General features: G+C 34.3%; 1 protein-coding gene across 1 annotated transcript in view; it reads left to right on the top strand.

Annotated features, from left to right (window-relative positions):
* The first annotated feature begins 175 nt into the window (after positions 1-175).
* Positions 176-17,022, top strand: part of LOC138839054 (EH domain-binding protein 1-like) — a 49,629-nt gene continuing 32,782 nt past the window's right edge. The window contains exons 1-5 of the mRNA XM_070038710.1: positions 176-224; positions 1,309-1,433; positions 3,788-3,926; positions 4,073-4,179; positions 6,635-6,758. Of these exons, the coding sequence (XP_069894811.1) occupies positions 176-224; positions 1,309-1,433; positions 3,788-3,926; positions 4,073-4,179; positions 6,635-6,758 (544 nt within the window). The remainder of the gene's footprint in view (positions 225-1,308; positions 1,434-3,787; positions 3,927-4,072; positions 4,180-6,634; positions 6,759-17,022) is intronic.

Below are 17,022 nucleotides of genomic sequence, written 5' to 3'. Positions count from 1 at the left end.
GCTATTGCAATTTATGGGTGTTATTTTTTTAATGGTTAATTAATCATATCAGGCTTGACTCTTAGACTTTTAAAAAAATTCTCTCCTATGCCAATGTAGAAACCATATCTTACTCTTCCTGTTTGAGGTTAACTTGTATTGTTTGTAGTTCTTAAGCACTTAAGTAAGTGTTGGCATGGATATATACTGGCTTCCAGTTCAGATCCGTGTTTTACTTTATGGCAGTAAGAAATAGGAAGGCAAACTGGAATTAAAGCACAGAGAATATATTATGATCTTTATCCTTGCTGTATTTTTCCCAAAATTCTTTTTTAATATGTATATAAAAGTCATAACATTTTAATAATAAGTTGTTTAATCTTTATCTTGATTTGACCATAGTTCATCAGATATTGTTTTAAAAAAGAAGCCTAGCAATATAAACTGACCAATTTGCATGAAAGCAATGATAATAGCATTTATTAAGAGTATTATAATTAGAAAAGTTATTAATCTTTATGAAAAATATCATTCACCAAATGGTTGGCATGTCTTTTACAACCATTTTATTAAAGATTGCCTTGTGTGAAATTATTAAAGTAAAAAAATTTATTTCTACTTTATTCAGAACTATTTTACTATTACAGATTAATGTATTTAAAAATAATTTGAAATTGCTTGTAAAAATCATAGTTCTGTTTTAATTTTTATCTTGATTTAATTCTAAAAACATGATAATCTGATATTTCTGCTATCTGCAAAGCAAGTATTTGAAAATATACCATTTCAATGCTGGATATATAAATATATGTATATATGTACACACTTAACATTGGACTCTAAGAATGTATATGACTGAGAGCAGGTTAAGAAACATGTTTAAGATAAATGTTTACATGTTTACATAAATGACCTTAACATACTAAAAGAATGAGATTACAAAATAATAAAATTTTAAATCAAATATACTTATTTATTTAACTATCTAGTTCGCTATTATATATAACCTATATATATATATATATATATATATATATATTCTGTATAGCTTAGCTTTTCAAAAAAATGACATTACCAATAGCATAACTTGGTTAACATCAGGTATATTGATTGACTGTACTCTTTATGGGAAATCATTCTGAGGGCAAAATACATGTCTTAAGAACTCTATACATGTCTAGAATCTGATTTGTTGCCTCACAGCCCTAATGCCCTTTTCTTCTTTCTTTTAAAATATAGTAATATTTTTGTGATGTTGCCTACAATTGGTAGAATATATACATCTAAATAAATCTTACTTGTTATTCATGGTATTTGCATATTTAACAGAACAAAATAGTAAGTTGGTAGACTTGAAGCTGAAGAAACTCCTGGAAGCTCAGCCACAGGTGGCAAATTCACTTTCCAGTGCTGCCCAGAAAGCTATAACTGAGAGCTCAGAGCAAGACATTAAGGTAAGTCTAATTGACCACTTGTTTCTACTGACACTTCATATATTCTAAAAACAATTGCTTGCCAGATTATTTACATTAAAATAAGATTTAAGAACTTTTATTAAGTAGCCAACAAATTTAATATGTTGTGATTCGTTTTCATATACTGTTTTTGAGAGAAATTCTTCCTTTCAATTGCTATTTCAAGTAAAAAAAATCACAGGATACATAGAAACTGTTCAGTTGTATATGTATATGTTCTATATCTATATGTATTTTTGATAAGAAGAATATTACCGAATTTAGTACATTTTTCTACCATCTTCAATTTTCTGTGCATTTAAGTGAACTTTGTTATTTCTAGGAGTCCATTTTATGTGAATGCGGTAATATAATCAAATATAAGTGCTTAAGATATTTATGTGTTTTATGCCATTATAAATCTTGCATTTTAGCTAAAATGACACATACTATAAATCAGTTATTGTTATTACACTGTATTATCTCCATCCACATGTTCCCTCATTTCCTCATAGTGTACCATTAGTATTTCTCTAGCTTTAGGACACTTTAGGTTCTGTATAACTTTTTACCCACCTGCGGACTATGTGGATTGCCCTGCTGACTGAAAGGATTTCCTTGCCCTGACACAGAGATGCTTTGAAGTCCCAAAACAATGACTTTCATTGCTTTTCCCCTATATTGTGGGTTTCTATAAATTGGTGATGAAAGTGTGTGGCAGCAACAGAAGACTTTTGGTCTCTATCTTTTAACAAAAGGAAGCCTGGATCAGGCCTGATTTTTTGCGTTCAATTTAGCTTTCTGCAGTGGATTTAATGCAGAAGGAAGCTGGCCTAAGAATAATACAATGGATTGAAAAGGCTAACTGAATTAGTGGGTTTAGAGGAATACATTTGTAAAGTGGCAGAAGTCCCTACTCATAAAAAGGTTTCTTAAGATGGGATTTGCTAGCTAATTACACTGATATTTTAGCATGTTGCTTGGCCTAAAATAATTTAACTCTGTTTATTTTGATAAAGACTTGAGTTTCAGACTCTTGGATAGTTATTATACTATCAGTAAGATTCATATAATCTTAAAAGTAAAAGCAAAAATTATTTCTATCCTGATTTTACGTAGCTAGATAAAAGAATGATATTAATGATAAATATGTTAGATAATTTTTTTAAAAAAATAGGGTATCTTATTCTTAAAGTTTAATCATCTATATGAATGAGATTCATTTTGTTCTCCAAAAAGCTGTTATCTAGTAATTTTTTAAGCATATTCCAAAAAAAAAGGTGTGTTTTAAGTAGATGCCTTTGTATGAATGTTTTTAGCTAAGATTTTGAAAATGATGTTTATAAAGAACATATAGAGTCCATCTGTTCTTGAAGCTTCCAGAGTTGATTGGGTTTTTTTTTATTTTTATGATAAAATGCAGTTTACACATTTATTAATGAGGCATTCTGTGTTTGTGGAAAAGGATAAACTGTTACCTTCCCTTGAGAATTCTGTATCCCAGGCCTCCTTGAGGCTAGAGAATAGGCCATTGGAGGGCTCCCTCATTACTGATTGTCTCAATGCAGAGGAAGGGCAAAGTCTTGGTAGCTTTTGATAACCAGTTTCAGCATTCAGCAGGCTTAGCTATTAGTCATGCATCTTAGCCTTTCCCTATTTACTTTCAAAACACTTAATAAAAATAATAAAAGATTAGGTATAAAATGAAATATTTGTTTGGTACACAGCACCTCGGTATCTGCAGCTTCCACACACTGCAGTGGTTCAGTCTTCTGGGATATTTCTTGTTGATAGAACCATTTGAATTTGTTACCAGTATTAACATAGGAAGCTCCAGAAAAGATAATTGTAGTTTCCTTAGCTGTAAAGGGCTTACTTACAAATCTGGCTTTGGAAAGTTATAGCTGATGAAATGCAGTTCAGTGGGGTAGTATTATAATCCTACCTTTTAGCCTTCATCCAGCATTAGTGGTTTATCTCAACGGGCATAAAATTAGAAACTATTTCTTCTTGTCCTACAAGTCTGTGGGACTGTATAAACTGATGGGGCAGAATAGTGGGGGCACAGGAGGTAAACATGGTTTTTAAACAATACCTCTCATTAGAAGACACAAGGGTTCACAGTATCTAAGTTATCAATGATGTAAACCATGTATCTCAAAGTTTTTATTATTATTATTATGAGCAGTACAACTTGCTGTTGAGCAATTTAGAGTACTTCAAAAAATCTTTCTTTCAAACACTTTCTAAAGTCTCTAAGTCAGCATGATCCTAAATTAGTAAAAGTTGTCTTCCTTATGTGTAATTTCATGTTCATAAGATTAGGATTGTTGTACCATGTATTTTACTTTTAGAATGGCACAGAAGATGTCCGGACTGAGAGATTACCAAAAGCAACAGAACATTTTAGAAATCCTGTTGTGTTCAGCAAAGATTCAACAGTCAGAAAAACTCAACTTCAGTCTTTTAGTCAATATGTTGAGAATAGACCAGGTATGAACACTTTTTAAATTTTCCCATCTTATGATTTTAACAATATTTAAATATGTATACATATATGCTGATAATGTAAATCCACATTTCAATACACAAATATCAAGCTTTATAATAATTTTACATGTCTTTCTCCTTTTTTTAAGAGATGAAAAGGCAGAGATCAATACAGGAAGATACAAAGAAAGGAAATGAGGAGAAGGCAGCGATAACTGAAACTCAGAGGAAGCCATCAGAAGATGAAGTGCTTAATGTATATTAATTTTTTGTGTGGTTTCATGATTGCTGATAATTCCAAACTGTATGTGGAAATAGTGCCTTTATTTGTTAAAATGAGATGTTAGGTTTTTTAAGATGTCAATCTCCACTGCATTCAAAGCAGAGTGAGAGGGGTGCACTGTTGAATTAGTCTGCAGTGTGGTGATAATTGTCAGATAAAAAAAAATGAATTTTTCAGAGTTCCGAAGCCCCAGCTTCCTTGAGACATTTCCATCAGGGCACTTCCCATAAAGAGATTCCAGTATTGATCTACCGGGAGGATTTTAATTATTACAATAGCAGATACCGCAGAGCTGCAGTTAGAGGGAAAAGTCACATGAGACCTGCTAGAATTTCTCAGCCAACCCATTTTGTTGGCTTGGGTTAATGGGTGTTCAACCTTTCCATTATCCAGATCAGCCGTGAATTACTAGCTGAATGATGTTTGCATTAATATAATATATATGGTAATTTCTTCACTTAATTAACGGGGAGGTTCAGCTCAGTAGGGGTATGGGCTGATCATGTGTAAAATTGATTTGTGAGGGAAATATTTGATAGACCGCAGGGAGAAAGCTGCTTTTGATGGACAGCTGCGGGACAGAAGCAGGAAGAACAAGTTTCTACTTGAATTTTTGTGTGGAAGCATGGCTCTCTTTAATGGTGCTACTTTATTATCTACAGTTTGTCCAGATATTTTCATAGATCTGTCTTTGTTGGATTTTAAATCCTTATAAGTACGTTCAGAGTTACTAACTGTACTTTTGGACTCTAAATGTTACTCACTTTAAGTTATTCACTTTTAGATCTGGGGCTATCTAAATACAGGAAATATACTGATGAGTTAGTGTAACTTGCATGGTTACAGAATACTTGAGTGAAATCTGTTGTTCTCCAGGATACAAAAGGAAAAGAGATCTGATTATGAAATTTGTTGTTATTCTTAACTTCTAATCAGTAAAAGTGGTGAATCATTTATCACTTTTATCTTTGATATTCATACTGTCTTTGCGAACTTTTGTCCCTTTGGATGGGATTTTTTTAAAAGGCTCCTTTAAAAATGCTCTGCTATCTGGTAAATACATTCAAAAAACACAAAATTATTCCAAAATCAGTTTTAAATAGTTTGAATTTTTAAATCAAACTTTTCTGAGAAATATGAGTCTTAGGCTTTCTTAAAATATTTGAAATTTAAATTTGTCAGCTGCCAATTTAACAATTTCAAGTGAATTTATGTGGGAATATAAATTAGTAGTTCCGAAGGTATATAAGCATAATGAGAATTACATATGTGTATTGATCATGAAAATTCCAAAATGAGCTCACAATTTACTTAATTATTGATGTGTTTATTGTTTAAGGAATTTGTAAAGATAGTTCTTCATAGTTTCTTAGAGAAAGGAAAGCACTTGACAAAAGATTATACACATTTCTTTCTCTGAATAAGTGTTATAATTGCTGATGACAGTAGTAGTGGTGGTAAGAGCAATCAAATAAGCAGCTCTTCTGTATGTCTCATATCCTTAGGTCCCTTAGCCCTAGAAATATCGAAAGGTAAACAGAAATTCCAAAGGTGGCCATTCTTAATCTGTTTTTGTGAGAACCTTATAAATAATAACCCTGTTCTTATTCAAATTTCTAGTGTAAAAATAACAATGAAAGATGTACTGGTACTTTATAACAGAATTCCTATTTCAAATAAAGCTTGCAATGATAATTTTTAATGTAAATAGTTTTGAAAAGTAAATTTTCATATTGAAAACAAAATTTAGTTCTATGGAAGGTTAGCTGAATCAGTCTACTAGTTTATTAGATCCTATGTAGCAAGGTTTGAAACCACCTGTCAGGTTAGAATTTACAGCTAAGAATAGTTCATCAACACAATAACATGTTTAATTATAAAAGCTAGCTAGGTATTACAAACTTCTTTTTATCATTTTTTAGTGTTTTACATAACATAGTTCCCTGTAAAAAGGTCTTTTTAACTTTATATTTTTATAGAACAATTCTAATTCTTTCTGTATAAACATTTTAAGGATCAATTCCTTAGTAAAGCTCTACTTTGTATATTATACTTTTGAATGGAAGGTTTGTTTTGATAATCAGCTAGGGCAAAATTGAATTTTATCCTTATCCATGCCTCCCCCCCAAAAAAACTGTGACCGAATTCTTAAGGGAAAAGAATTAACTTCATGTTAGCTTTTTAAATACAATAAGTCTAGGTGCACAATTACAAATATAATGTTAAACATCTGAAACATTCACTATTTGCAAAAGTTTGGCATAAGAAAATATTCTAAATCACTGGGAACAAGTTGCTTTTCGGTTCTAAGGCTGATACTAAGGGTGTATTTGGTTCTCTAAGTAAGTGCTTTACTAAGTGTTTGTAGAAAGGGAAAATGCAACTTACAAGTGATTTTTTTTTCCTTCCTGTTTGTTCTCGTTAACAGAAAGGGTTCAAAGACACCAGTCAGTATGTTGTAGGAGAATTGGCAGCACTAGAGAATGAGCAAAAGCAAATTGACACCCGTGCCGCGCTGGTGGAGAAGCGCCTTCGCTATCTCATGGACACAGGTACGGTGCCCAATTACACTGTAAACAGTTTTGGCAAATTGAGCGTTCACAAACTCTTATAGAGTTTTGGAAGTGTGAATCTTTGAAGCCTGAATGTTCAGCAAAACTGCCTTGAAAATAAAAAGGCTGCGATTTGCAGCCACCTCTCTGGGCCCTGGTGATAAGAGTGCCTTCATGGGAAGTGATAACTCGGCCTGATACCGTGTGAGCCAGCACTATTGAACAGTGTGCTCATCCATGCAGAGTTGGAATACACATCTGTGCCTCATTGATATGCCACTGCTTAAAAAAAAAGTAAGATCTTTACTGTTCTACTGATTCATTGGGAAAAAAAAAAGATTTGGCCAGCTAAAGCCATGTACTGCATGAAACAGAGCACTGTGCATAGGGGACGGCTCCATGGACTAGATCACTGAAATTTGAGAATACTATCTGGTTACTGATGCTCCACAATTTTTTTTTTCAAGAGAACAGGTTTTTAAAAGTCTGTAATACTTTGTGTCACCGTTGCATTTGAAAGGATTAAACTATATACAAAGTTTTATAAAGATGAGTTAGAGCAGCAAGTTAGATTTTAACCAGAGGGTAGGTTGGCATTTAATACTGATTGCCTATGGTGATGGGGTAGATATTAAGAACACATTGAGTATTAGAAGTGTGTGTGTGTGTGTGTGTGTGTGTGTGTGTGTGTGTGTGTGTGTGTGTGTGTGTGTGTGTGTGTGTGTGTGTGTGTGTAGTTCTTTAAAATGCTATTTCTTCAAAAGGACAAAAATGAGAATTAAATTCAAAACATTCATATGAAATTTAAGATATGTTATATTATGAAAATACGTCAAAAATAAAAGTGAAAATCTAGCCCTTTATTTAGTTATTTTAATTGTTTGGTCATATGAAACAAGACTAGCATGGAAAGCATGGGAAAGCTTTCCTGAATTTTTTCTTCACTATTTTCCAAAAACACTTTTATAATAAAATAGCTCCTTCAGAATAATGATTTACACAGGATATTTGAAAATGCATATTCTAGTGAAATCCAAAGATACTGAAATGTGAAGGGTTATTTGGTTTTATCTGGCTCAGTGGTTTTCAGACAGCTCTGTGGAGCCCCAAAGTTTCTTCAGAGGCACCTCAAGGGCTGCTAGAAAAGTAGGAAAACTGATGGGCATCTGGCTTCTTACCTTATTTCAAGAAGAATGTCTGTGAGTGAGTTTATTTAATTTCAAACAATAGGCTTCTTGGAAGAGTTTGAAGAAAAGGTTCAATAGCTTAAAATTGAAAACCAAAAATCTTTTGGAGAAAATGATTATTTAATCCTCTCATTGTGCAGGTAGGAAACAAAGGCGTGGTAAATGCTTAGAATCACACACATCACCAAGTGGCTGACCTTGGACTAGAATTCAGGTCACCAGAATCATATATCTGAGACCTCTCTCACCACACCAGATACCATGTTTTTCATTTTTCTAATAGATTATATGCTTGTACCATCATGAACATAAACCAGCATACCATTTTACATTTGAATTTTTTTGTTTCTAAAGGGTTTTTTAAATATTTGCTGTGTTAGCTATATAAAAATGTAAATACTAGATAATGGAATTACTCTAGTATACTTAAATTATTTCCTTTAAGTATTTAAAAAAAAGTTTGATTTTCTGTTTTGTTAGCAAATGGAAGTTACCACCTTTCCTGATTGTGTTGAATAAGTTAGATTTTATTCTATAAGAAGCTTGTGCCACTAATAAAAAAGAATAGCTAGAATTTGTCTCCTTTTCTCTTTTACACATAGAGCCTGATTTAGAATTCTAACCAAAATAGACTCAAATTCCTCTTCTAAAACCACATATCAGTAGTTTTGAAATTGCCCATTCCATCTATTCGTCATTTATGATCTGAAAGGCGGTCACAAGTTACAAATTGATTCTAGAAATCCCTAAATAATTACTATACATTTATTCCCCAGGACAGAATCTGATCCTAAGTCTACAGATTGAGATTCAGACTACAGATACAGACTAAAACTGTCTAGGTTTCTCAGCTTGAATTACCTTGTATTGTAACTTCTTCCAGCATAAATAAATTTTTAATATTTGCCCTCAAACTAGTTAATATTTCAAATAAGGGATAAAATAAGAAAGCAAAAGCATATATTTATTCTTTTAATAGTACTAGTTTTCTAGTGGACTAGAGATTCCAATGTACTTTCTTTATCTTAGCCTTAGAATGAAATGTAACTTATTCACACAATGAAACTGAGGTTCATATAGAGAAAAGGACACATTAAAGATCAGGAAAAGTGATACTCTTCCAGTTGTTCACAAAAAGAACAGAAAATTTATTCTTTTAAAATATTTAAAGGAAATACTTTAAAAGTGTACTACAATAGTTATATTATCCAGGATTTACATTTTTAGTTCACATTTATTTTATTATTGCCAGTCCTGGGGCTTGAACTCAGGACCTGAGCACTGTCCCTGAGCTGCTTTTGCTCAAGGCTAGCACTCTACCACTTGAGCCACAGTGCTATTTCCAGCTTTTTCTGTTCATGTGGGACTGAAGAATTGAACCCAGGGCTTCATGCATGCTAGGCAAACACTCTACCACTAAGCCACCTTCGCAGCCCATATTTTTTATTTTTTTTATTAAATAGTTGTATAAAAGAGTAGTCATTTAACAAAGCAGTTTTTGAATACAATATATCTTGGTCAATGTTATCCCTTTCAACATTCTACCTACCCTTTTCTTTCCCACCCTCTCCCTCACTCTACTTAATTTTTTAGGATCTATACAGGATTCTTGACTGCATTTTTTTAAAATGTAGTAAAGGCAGGGTTAGGGATTGAACCTGGGCTTTTAGACTTTTTAATTCTTGACTTCTAGTCTCTTTTCCCACCATGTTTTCACCTCACTCTCAGCCAGGGTTTTAGCCTTGAATTCTCCATTCTCCTGCCTTAGCCTCCACAGTGCTGGGTTACAGATGAGCATCATAACACCTAGTACCCACCATATCTTCTGTGTGTGTGTGCGTGCGAACGCACACGCGAGTGCGTGCACGTGTTTGTTTGTATGTACACATACCAGTACTAGGACTTGAACTCAGGGCCTGGGCACTGTCCCTTAGCTTTTTCACTGAAGGCTTACTCCTTACCACTTGAGCCACACCTCTACATCTGGCATTCTGGTGGCTAATTGGAAATAAGAGACTCATGGACTTTCCTGCCTGGGCTGGCTTTGAACTGTTTCTCTCAGATCTCAACCTCCTGAGTACCTAGGATTACAGGCATGAACCACCAGCACCCAGCTTACCATATCTTCTTTAATGAAAAAAATATATTTCACCTGTTTTTTCATTAAATAATGTTCTATTGTGTGACTATATCACATATTGTTTATTTATCTCTGATAATAGGCCATTAGATTGCTTATACTTTTGCCTATTATAAACATTTATCTTTGATAAATTTGTTTTTGAGGTATCTTTGAATATCTATTTCTAGTTCATTTATCTTTGATAAATTTATCTTTGAGGTATCTTTGAATATCTATTTCTAGTTCTTTTGGATCTATAACTAGGATTATGATTTCTAGGTCATAATACTTCTGTGCTCAATTTTAAATAAGTTGTGAGATTTATTTAGAAGTCAGAATATATTTTACAAAAAGAACACTTATCTATGTTTAAAAGCCATACTTAGTTCATAATAAAAGTAAATGATTCTAATGGTTATTCTTGATCTGCATCCTAAGTGCCCTGAGGTTAAGAAACTCCAGGTTTTATAGACCACTGCTTGACTTTGAAGCTTTTCTTGCTGAGGAGGTAGGTTAGAGAGGGTACTAGATAGTGGCCCTGGTTTCTGGACATTTCTCCTGGCATGATGGAAGAAGTCTTCAGTAGGAAAGAATGTAAGGAGCCTCAGTTTATCATGCAACAAGAAAAGGAGCTGTCTCAGATAAGGACAATTGCTGGGAAAATGCATACATAAATGGCAGTAACAGCAAGTATTAGGATTTATATAACTGGTTCCTTCTGAAATTGCTGGTTCATTCTAAATCAGTGACAGTCTGAGTACTTAATAGCATTGTCATGCATTTGTGTGTATGTGTGTGTGAAATGGTTAAGGAGAAATTCTTGTTTCTAGCACCTGAGTTTGTAATGACTGTCTGGGTACTGGTTGCTACACATATAATCCTAGCTACTAAGGAGGCTAAGATCTGAGGATCATGGTTGAAAGCCAGCCTAAACAGAAAAGTCCATGAGATTCCTATCTACAATTAATCAGAGAAAAGCCAGAAGTGGAGCTATAATTCAAATGGTAGGGTGTCAGCTTTGAGTGGAAAAAGCCAAGCAAGAGTTTGAGGCCTTAAGGTCAGGACCCAATACACACACACACACACACACACACACACACACACACACACACACACACACACACACACACACACACACACACACACACACACACACACACACACACACACACACACACACACACACACACACACACACACACACACACACACACACACACACACACACACGACTACTGTCTTAGGGGACAGCAAAACGAATTAGTTATAAATATATACAAATATGTTCTAGGCCTCCACTATATGGATCTGTGTCCAGATGTGGCAGCCTTTGCAAAAATATAATTTATAATAATGATGAACCCTTTTTAGTGAGCTACAAATCACACTACTATGATAAATGGTGTTTCTTTTCCATTTCCAATCTGTTTTTATACCTTAGTTAAAACTTTCTTAGAATTTTATTGCCTAGAACTGCAACATTTTAATTCAGTGATTTTTTAAAATTAAAATCCCAGCTACACTGGAAACAGAAATTAAGAGTATTGAAATTCATGGCCAGCCTGGGCAAACTATGATCAGGACTGGGTTTCCACAACAGGCTGAGCATTATGAGTCATATCTATAATCACAGAGGCATAGGTAGAAGGACTTCAGTCTTAGACTAGCCTGAACAAAAAATACAATATCCTATTTAAGAAATTACAAGTAAAAATGTGATAGTGTCATAGTCAAGTGGTACGGCACCAGCCATGTAAGTGGTAGGTTCTATTATCAGGAGAAAAAATAAAATAAACATAAAAGAAGCTAGACACTGGTGGTTCATGGGGATCTGGAGGCTGGTGAAGAAAATTCCATGGGAGTCTAACTCCAAGTAACCAGCAGAAAGCTAGATGGGAGGCAAGTGATGGAGTACCTGGCCTGAATTCAAAATTGACTACCACTACCATCACCCCCATTGGGGTGAGGAACACATGGGGATACAAGAAGATGTATCTTGCAACTTCATAACCACTAAGCATTGAGTGGAAGTAGCTTGATAAACTTTTTTAACTATTTTGTAACTTTTAGTATAGCATTAACTTTAAAAATTCAACTGAGCATTTCAAAGTTGTAAATATACTTAGGAAAAAAATAATTTTGTGAGTGTACTAGGTGGAACTCAAGACCTCATGCTCTTGCTAGGCCTTTTTTATTATCACTTGAGCCATGTCTCCAGTTCCAGCTTTTTGCTGGTTAATTAGAGAAAAAAGTCTTTTATTTGCCTACTTGGGCTGGCTCCAAAATGTGATTCTCAGATCTCCACCTCCAAGTAGCTGGGATTATAGGCATGAGTTATGTTTTCTTTAAAATGTGTCTTTATCGGGCTGGGAAGGTGGCTCAGTGGTAGAGTGCTTGCCTTGCATGCATGAGGCCTTGGGTTCGATTCCTCAGCACCACATAAGCAGAAAAAGTCAGGAGTGGCACTGTGGCTCAAGTGGTAGAGCACTAGCCTTGAGCTGAAGAGCTGAGGGACAGCACCCAGGCCCAGAGTTCAGGCCCACGACCAGCAAAAATAAATAAATAAAATAAAATAAAATGTCTCTTTATCTTATCCTTTGAGGAACTACATGTAGCATTCAAGCTGGCTTAAAGAAAGGAATTGGATCTACATACATACACACACACATATGTGTGTAACATATATGTGGATTGTTACTGAAAACTATCCCCCTTAAATCTCCAGAATTAATCTAGTATACTTACCTAAGAATAATAGTTATGGACAATGCTAATTATGTCCAGCTCTATTGATAATGTACTATATCCACTATTTTGTTATTTCTCACAATGGCCCTATGAAATAAATTCTGTTAATAATTTGGTCCTTTAAACATCACAGTTTCAGATAAGTATAAAAGACTCAGAGAAATAAGTATTGGTAGAGCCAGGAGTCAAACTCAATATGATGTCTCTGGATAATGTCCAGAAACTGGTTAACAGGGTCTCTGCTTAATCTCTTATCTTGTTAATGATAGACTTTTTATTTTACCAATTATTTATTAATTAATTGTGTCTTACTAACAATTCACCATTTCATGATTTATAAACATTAAGAAGTGGATCAATATTCCCTTAATGCAAAAAGACAATTAGCTGACCTATTTGACTCATTAGAGCTCTAACAAGTTCCTCTTAACTTTTTTTTTTTGGGGGGGGTGGGGGGGTTGGTTGTAGGGCTTGAACTCTGGGCCTGGGTGCTGTCCCTCAGCTCTTCAGCTCAAGGCTAGTTCTCTACTACTTGAGCCACAGTGCCACTTCTGGCTTTTTCTGTTTATGTGGTGCTGAGGAATCGAACCCAGGGCCTCATGCATGCAAAGCAAACACTCTACCATTGAGCCACCTTCTCAGCCCCCCTCTTAACTTTTTTTTGGTCAGTTGTGGGGCTTGAACTCAGGGCCTGGGCACTGTCCCTGGGCTTTTCTGCTCAAGGCTAGCCCTTTACCGCTTTGAGCCACAGCTCCACTTGCAGTTTTCTGATGGTTAATTGAAGATAAGAGCCTCACAGACTTTCCTGTCCAGGCTACATCCATTTTCATGTTTCCTATCCTCAAAATGACATTCTGAACTTTATTGTAATTATTAAAAATATCTTTAATGATTAGACTTAGACTTATAAGCTTGGTTAAAATCATTTAATCAGTACTATTTACCATGTGAAACTATAGAGACAATAAATACGTTTATGATGTTATATAAAGATTATTTTAATGACAAACTCCATTGACTATCAGTGATAAACATAATTGAATTAGCAGAGCTGTAAAATAAATGTAGACAAAATAAATATAGACAAGAGAATATGGGAAAGCTTCTGTAATGTTTTAGATTAATAGGCATGCAGAATTCTTCACATTTTTTGTTACGTTGTCCCTAGATGAATTCAAAGTAATTGGGGTGGTTAATTTTATTTACACAGAGCCGTTCACAGCGCATTAAATAATAGAGATAATTGAACATGAATTGTCAAGTGTGTACTGATATCAGACATATTACAGAAGGGAATGTGCATAAAACTTCATTTCTATGCAGCCATTGTTTATGGTAATTAAGTACACAGATTTATCCCTTGGTTGCCTTCCAAGCTTATGGCAACTGCTATTGTTGTGCTCCATTAATATGTAATCAGGAAATAGTTTAATTTTCTAATCTGCAGTTTGAGAATTCACTTTCTAACAACTCTTAATTACTGCATTGCCCTAATGATGCTCATGGTTATGAAAATTGAACCAATAAACTCAGTGGAAGAAGCCAGAGGGGATTATAATTCCAGAGGTGGTGCTTACTTAATAAACTTGTTATGCCTTCACCAGAGGGAGCTCAGTGTCCTTCAGAAGATTTAATTTTATATTTTAGAATTTGCGTTTCCAATATGTAAGAAGTTAGAATATTTAGGAAGAATTGTACTCAAATCTGTTTATGAAGAGTAAGATGTGTCTTTTTTAGAATGCTTTGTAAAGCACTTTAGCCTTTCAAAAATATTTAGGGACTATCACAAAAGATGTATCCACTATTTAAACTGACTTTATGTAACTATTTTCTATAAACATGTTCTTCTTTTGATAAACTAAATTCATAAAAATACAAATAGGAGCTATAGGTAAGAAATATTTGAATAGCTTTTTCGTTTTGTGTCAAGTAATTATTCCACTTTTAGATCTACATAGAGCATCTTTTTTCTTTTCTCATCTTCTCCCCCGACTTGAGTGCAGAATTTAAAAATGGTTGTATCATCTGGTACTGGTGGCTCACGCCTGTAATCCTAGCTACTCAGCAGGTTGAGATTTGAGCATTGAAGTTCGAAGCCTGCTTACGCAGCAAAATCCATGAGACTCATCTCCAATTAAGTGCGCGCGCGCGCGAACACACACACACACACACACACACACACACACACACACACACATACACACACACACACACACACACACACACACACACACACACACACACACACACACACACACACACACACACAAGTGATTGACTCCTAGCCTTGAGCAAAAAAGCTCAGGGACAGCACCCCACCCCGGAGTTCAAATCCCAGGACCACCACAAAGAAAGAAAAAAAATCATACTATCCAATCATTAAACAGTGGATACATGTTTTTCTTTCATAACAGTTTAGTTCACAATTTAAGCAAAGTGCTTGATAGCAATTTTATTTATGTTTTCTGAGATGAAAGATCTTGTAGCAGTATAATTCCTTTTAACTGTATCTTAGAGGAAATAAGGGCATGTTGTATAGAAACAGATTACAGTAAGGGTATTTTATAAGGTCTTCTCTATCATGATCTTTTTCTCCCTAAAACCAAGTGTGGTGGTCTCAAACCAAGTAAGAGTGACTGATCAATACCACACATTTAACTAAATGTTTACCTGTCAAGTACATGCAAAGAATTTTTGTTAAGAAGAAACTAAGTGCTTTGTAAATATGCTTTTAAAACAGACTGGCTTTCATTTGATGAAGTTAGAAAAATAGCTTTAGTAATATAAGAGAATAGGTAGCTTTTAATAGTTGGCATTATTTTCAACCTAATGAAATGCATGCTAAATAAAATTTGTATTTTAGGAATAGCCTTCAATTTTTTCATATGTTTCCCATTTTCTTGGCATTTATTGACATTTTATGATGCTAGAATTAGTACTGGCTAGATATGCCTTTCTGTTCCTTATTCCCTACCCCACTTTCTCTGATGTAGGACATGAAAAATAGTATCTGAGAATCTACGTTTCTACAACATTCTCTTTGATTTTGAAGCCGCTGATCATAGATTTATTTTCCTTTAAGAACAGTTTTGAAACTATCCCCACTTGTAATGAATTGGCATAAAACAATCCAATTCTAAATACATATATATATATATAATATATATATATAGGTAAAACTTCAAGATGGGGAGTTATATATTTAATCACTTAGTAATCCACATTCATCATGTCTTTTTCTCATGGAAGGCAATGGGCAATACTGATTATACTTGGGAAGTCTTTCAAATTGAAGTAAACAAAGTTGTTTTACCCATATTCTATATATAGTCATTCTTTATCTTCAGTGATATTTGCAGTTATGGAGAAATGATACCTGATGGCTGTATTACTAAGAAACCAGATGCCTAAATATATTAAAGTTATTGCAGGTAAGAATGTGGCTGCACTCTGGATAGCAACTGGCTGGCTTGCTGAGTGGAAATTCTTTCAGGGTCAGAAAAGCAGATACATGGGGTTTAATTTATGCCTTTGGATAGAGTTAATTTCTCACTATTTTTGCATTGTGAATAACATGCTTTCTATCAACTGAAAGAATAAGAACTTATACATGCCATCCATAACTATGCTTAAGATTTATTTTTAAAGTAAATGAATAAAGGCTATTTGGGGTGACACTTTTTTATTAAAGCTACTACACATTGGGAGTCAGGTCAAGATTATAATCCCAGTCAGTAGTGGTGGTGCATGCCTGTGATTGTAGTATTCAGGAAACTTTAGGTAGGAAGATTATGAATTCAGTGTCAGCCTAGAGGCTACATGGCAAGACCCTGTCAAAAGAAAGGAAAGGAACAAAGCATAGATGGAGGGGAGGAAGGATTAATTTTATTAACTGTTTTCAACAGTATTACTACCAAGACAAATATTATAATCTACCACATTATTATATTTCTGAAGTATATTTATTTTTGTCAGTACTAAGGATTGAACTAAGGTTCTTGCACTTAGCAAACAGGCATAATACCATTTGGGCCACAATCCCTGGTCTTATTTATCCAACATTTTTTTTTATTGTCATTATTGTTTATGATGGTCCTTGGGCTTGAACTGAAGGCCTGGGTGCTGTCCCTGAGCTTTCTTTGGTCAAGGCTGGCACTCTGCCACTTGAGCCACAGCCCTACTTCCAGCTTTTGGGGAACTTAATTGA

This window comes from Dipodomys merriami, unplaced genomic scaffold, assembly GCF_024711535.1.
Source record: "Dipodomys merriami isolate MVZ:Mamm:240054 unplaced genomic scaffold, mDipMer1.0.p SCAF_290, whole genome shotgun sequence".
NCBI lineage: Eukaryota > Metazoa > Chordata > Mammalia > Rodentia > Heteromyidae > Dipodomys > Dipodomys merriami.
This window is presented reverse-complemented; position numbering and strand designations above follow the sequence as displayed.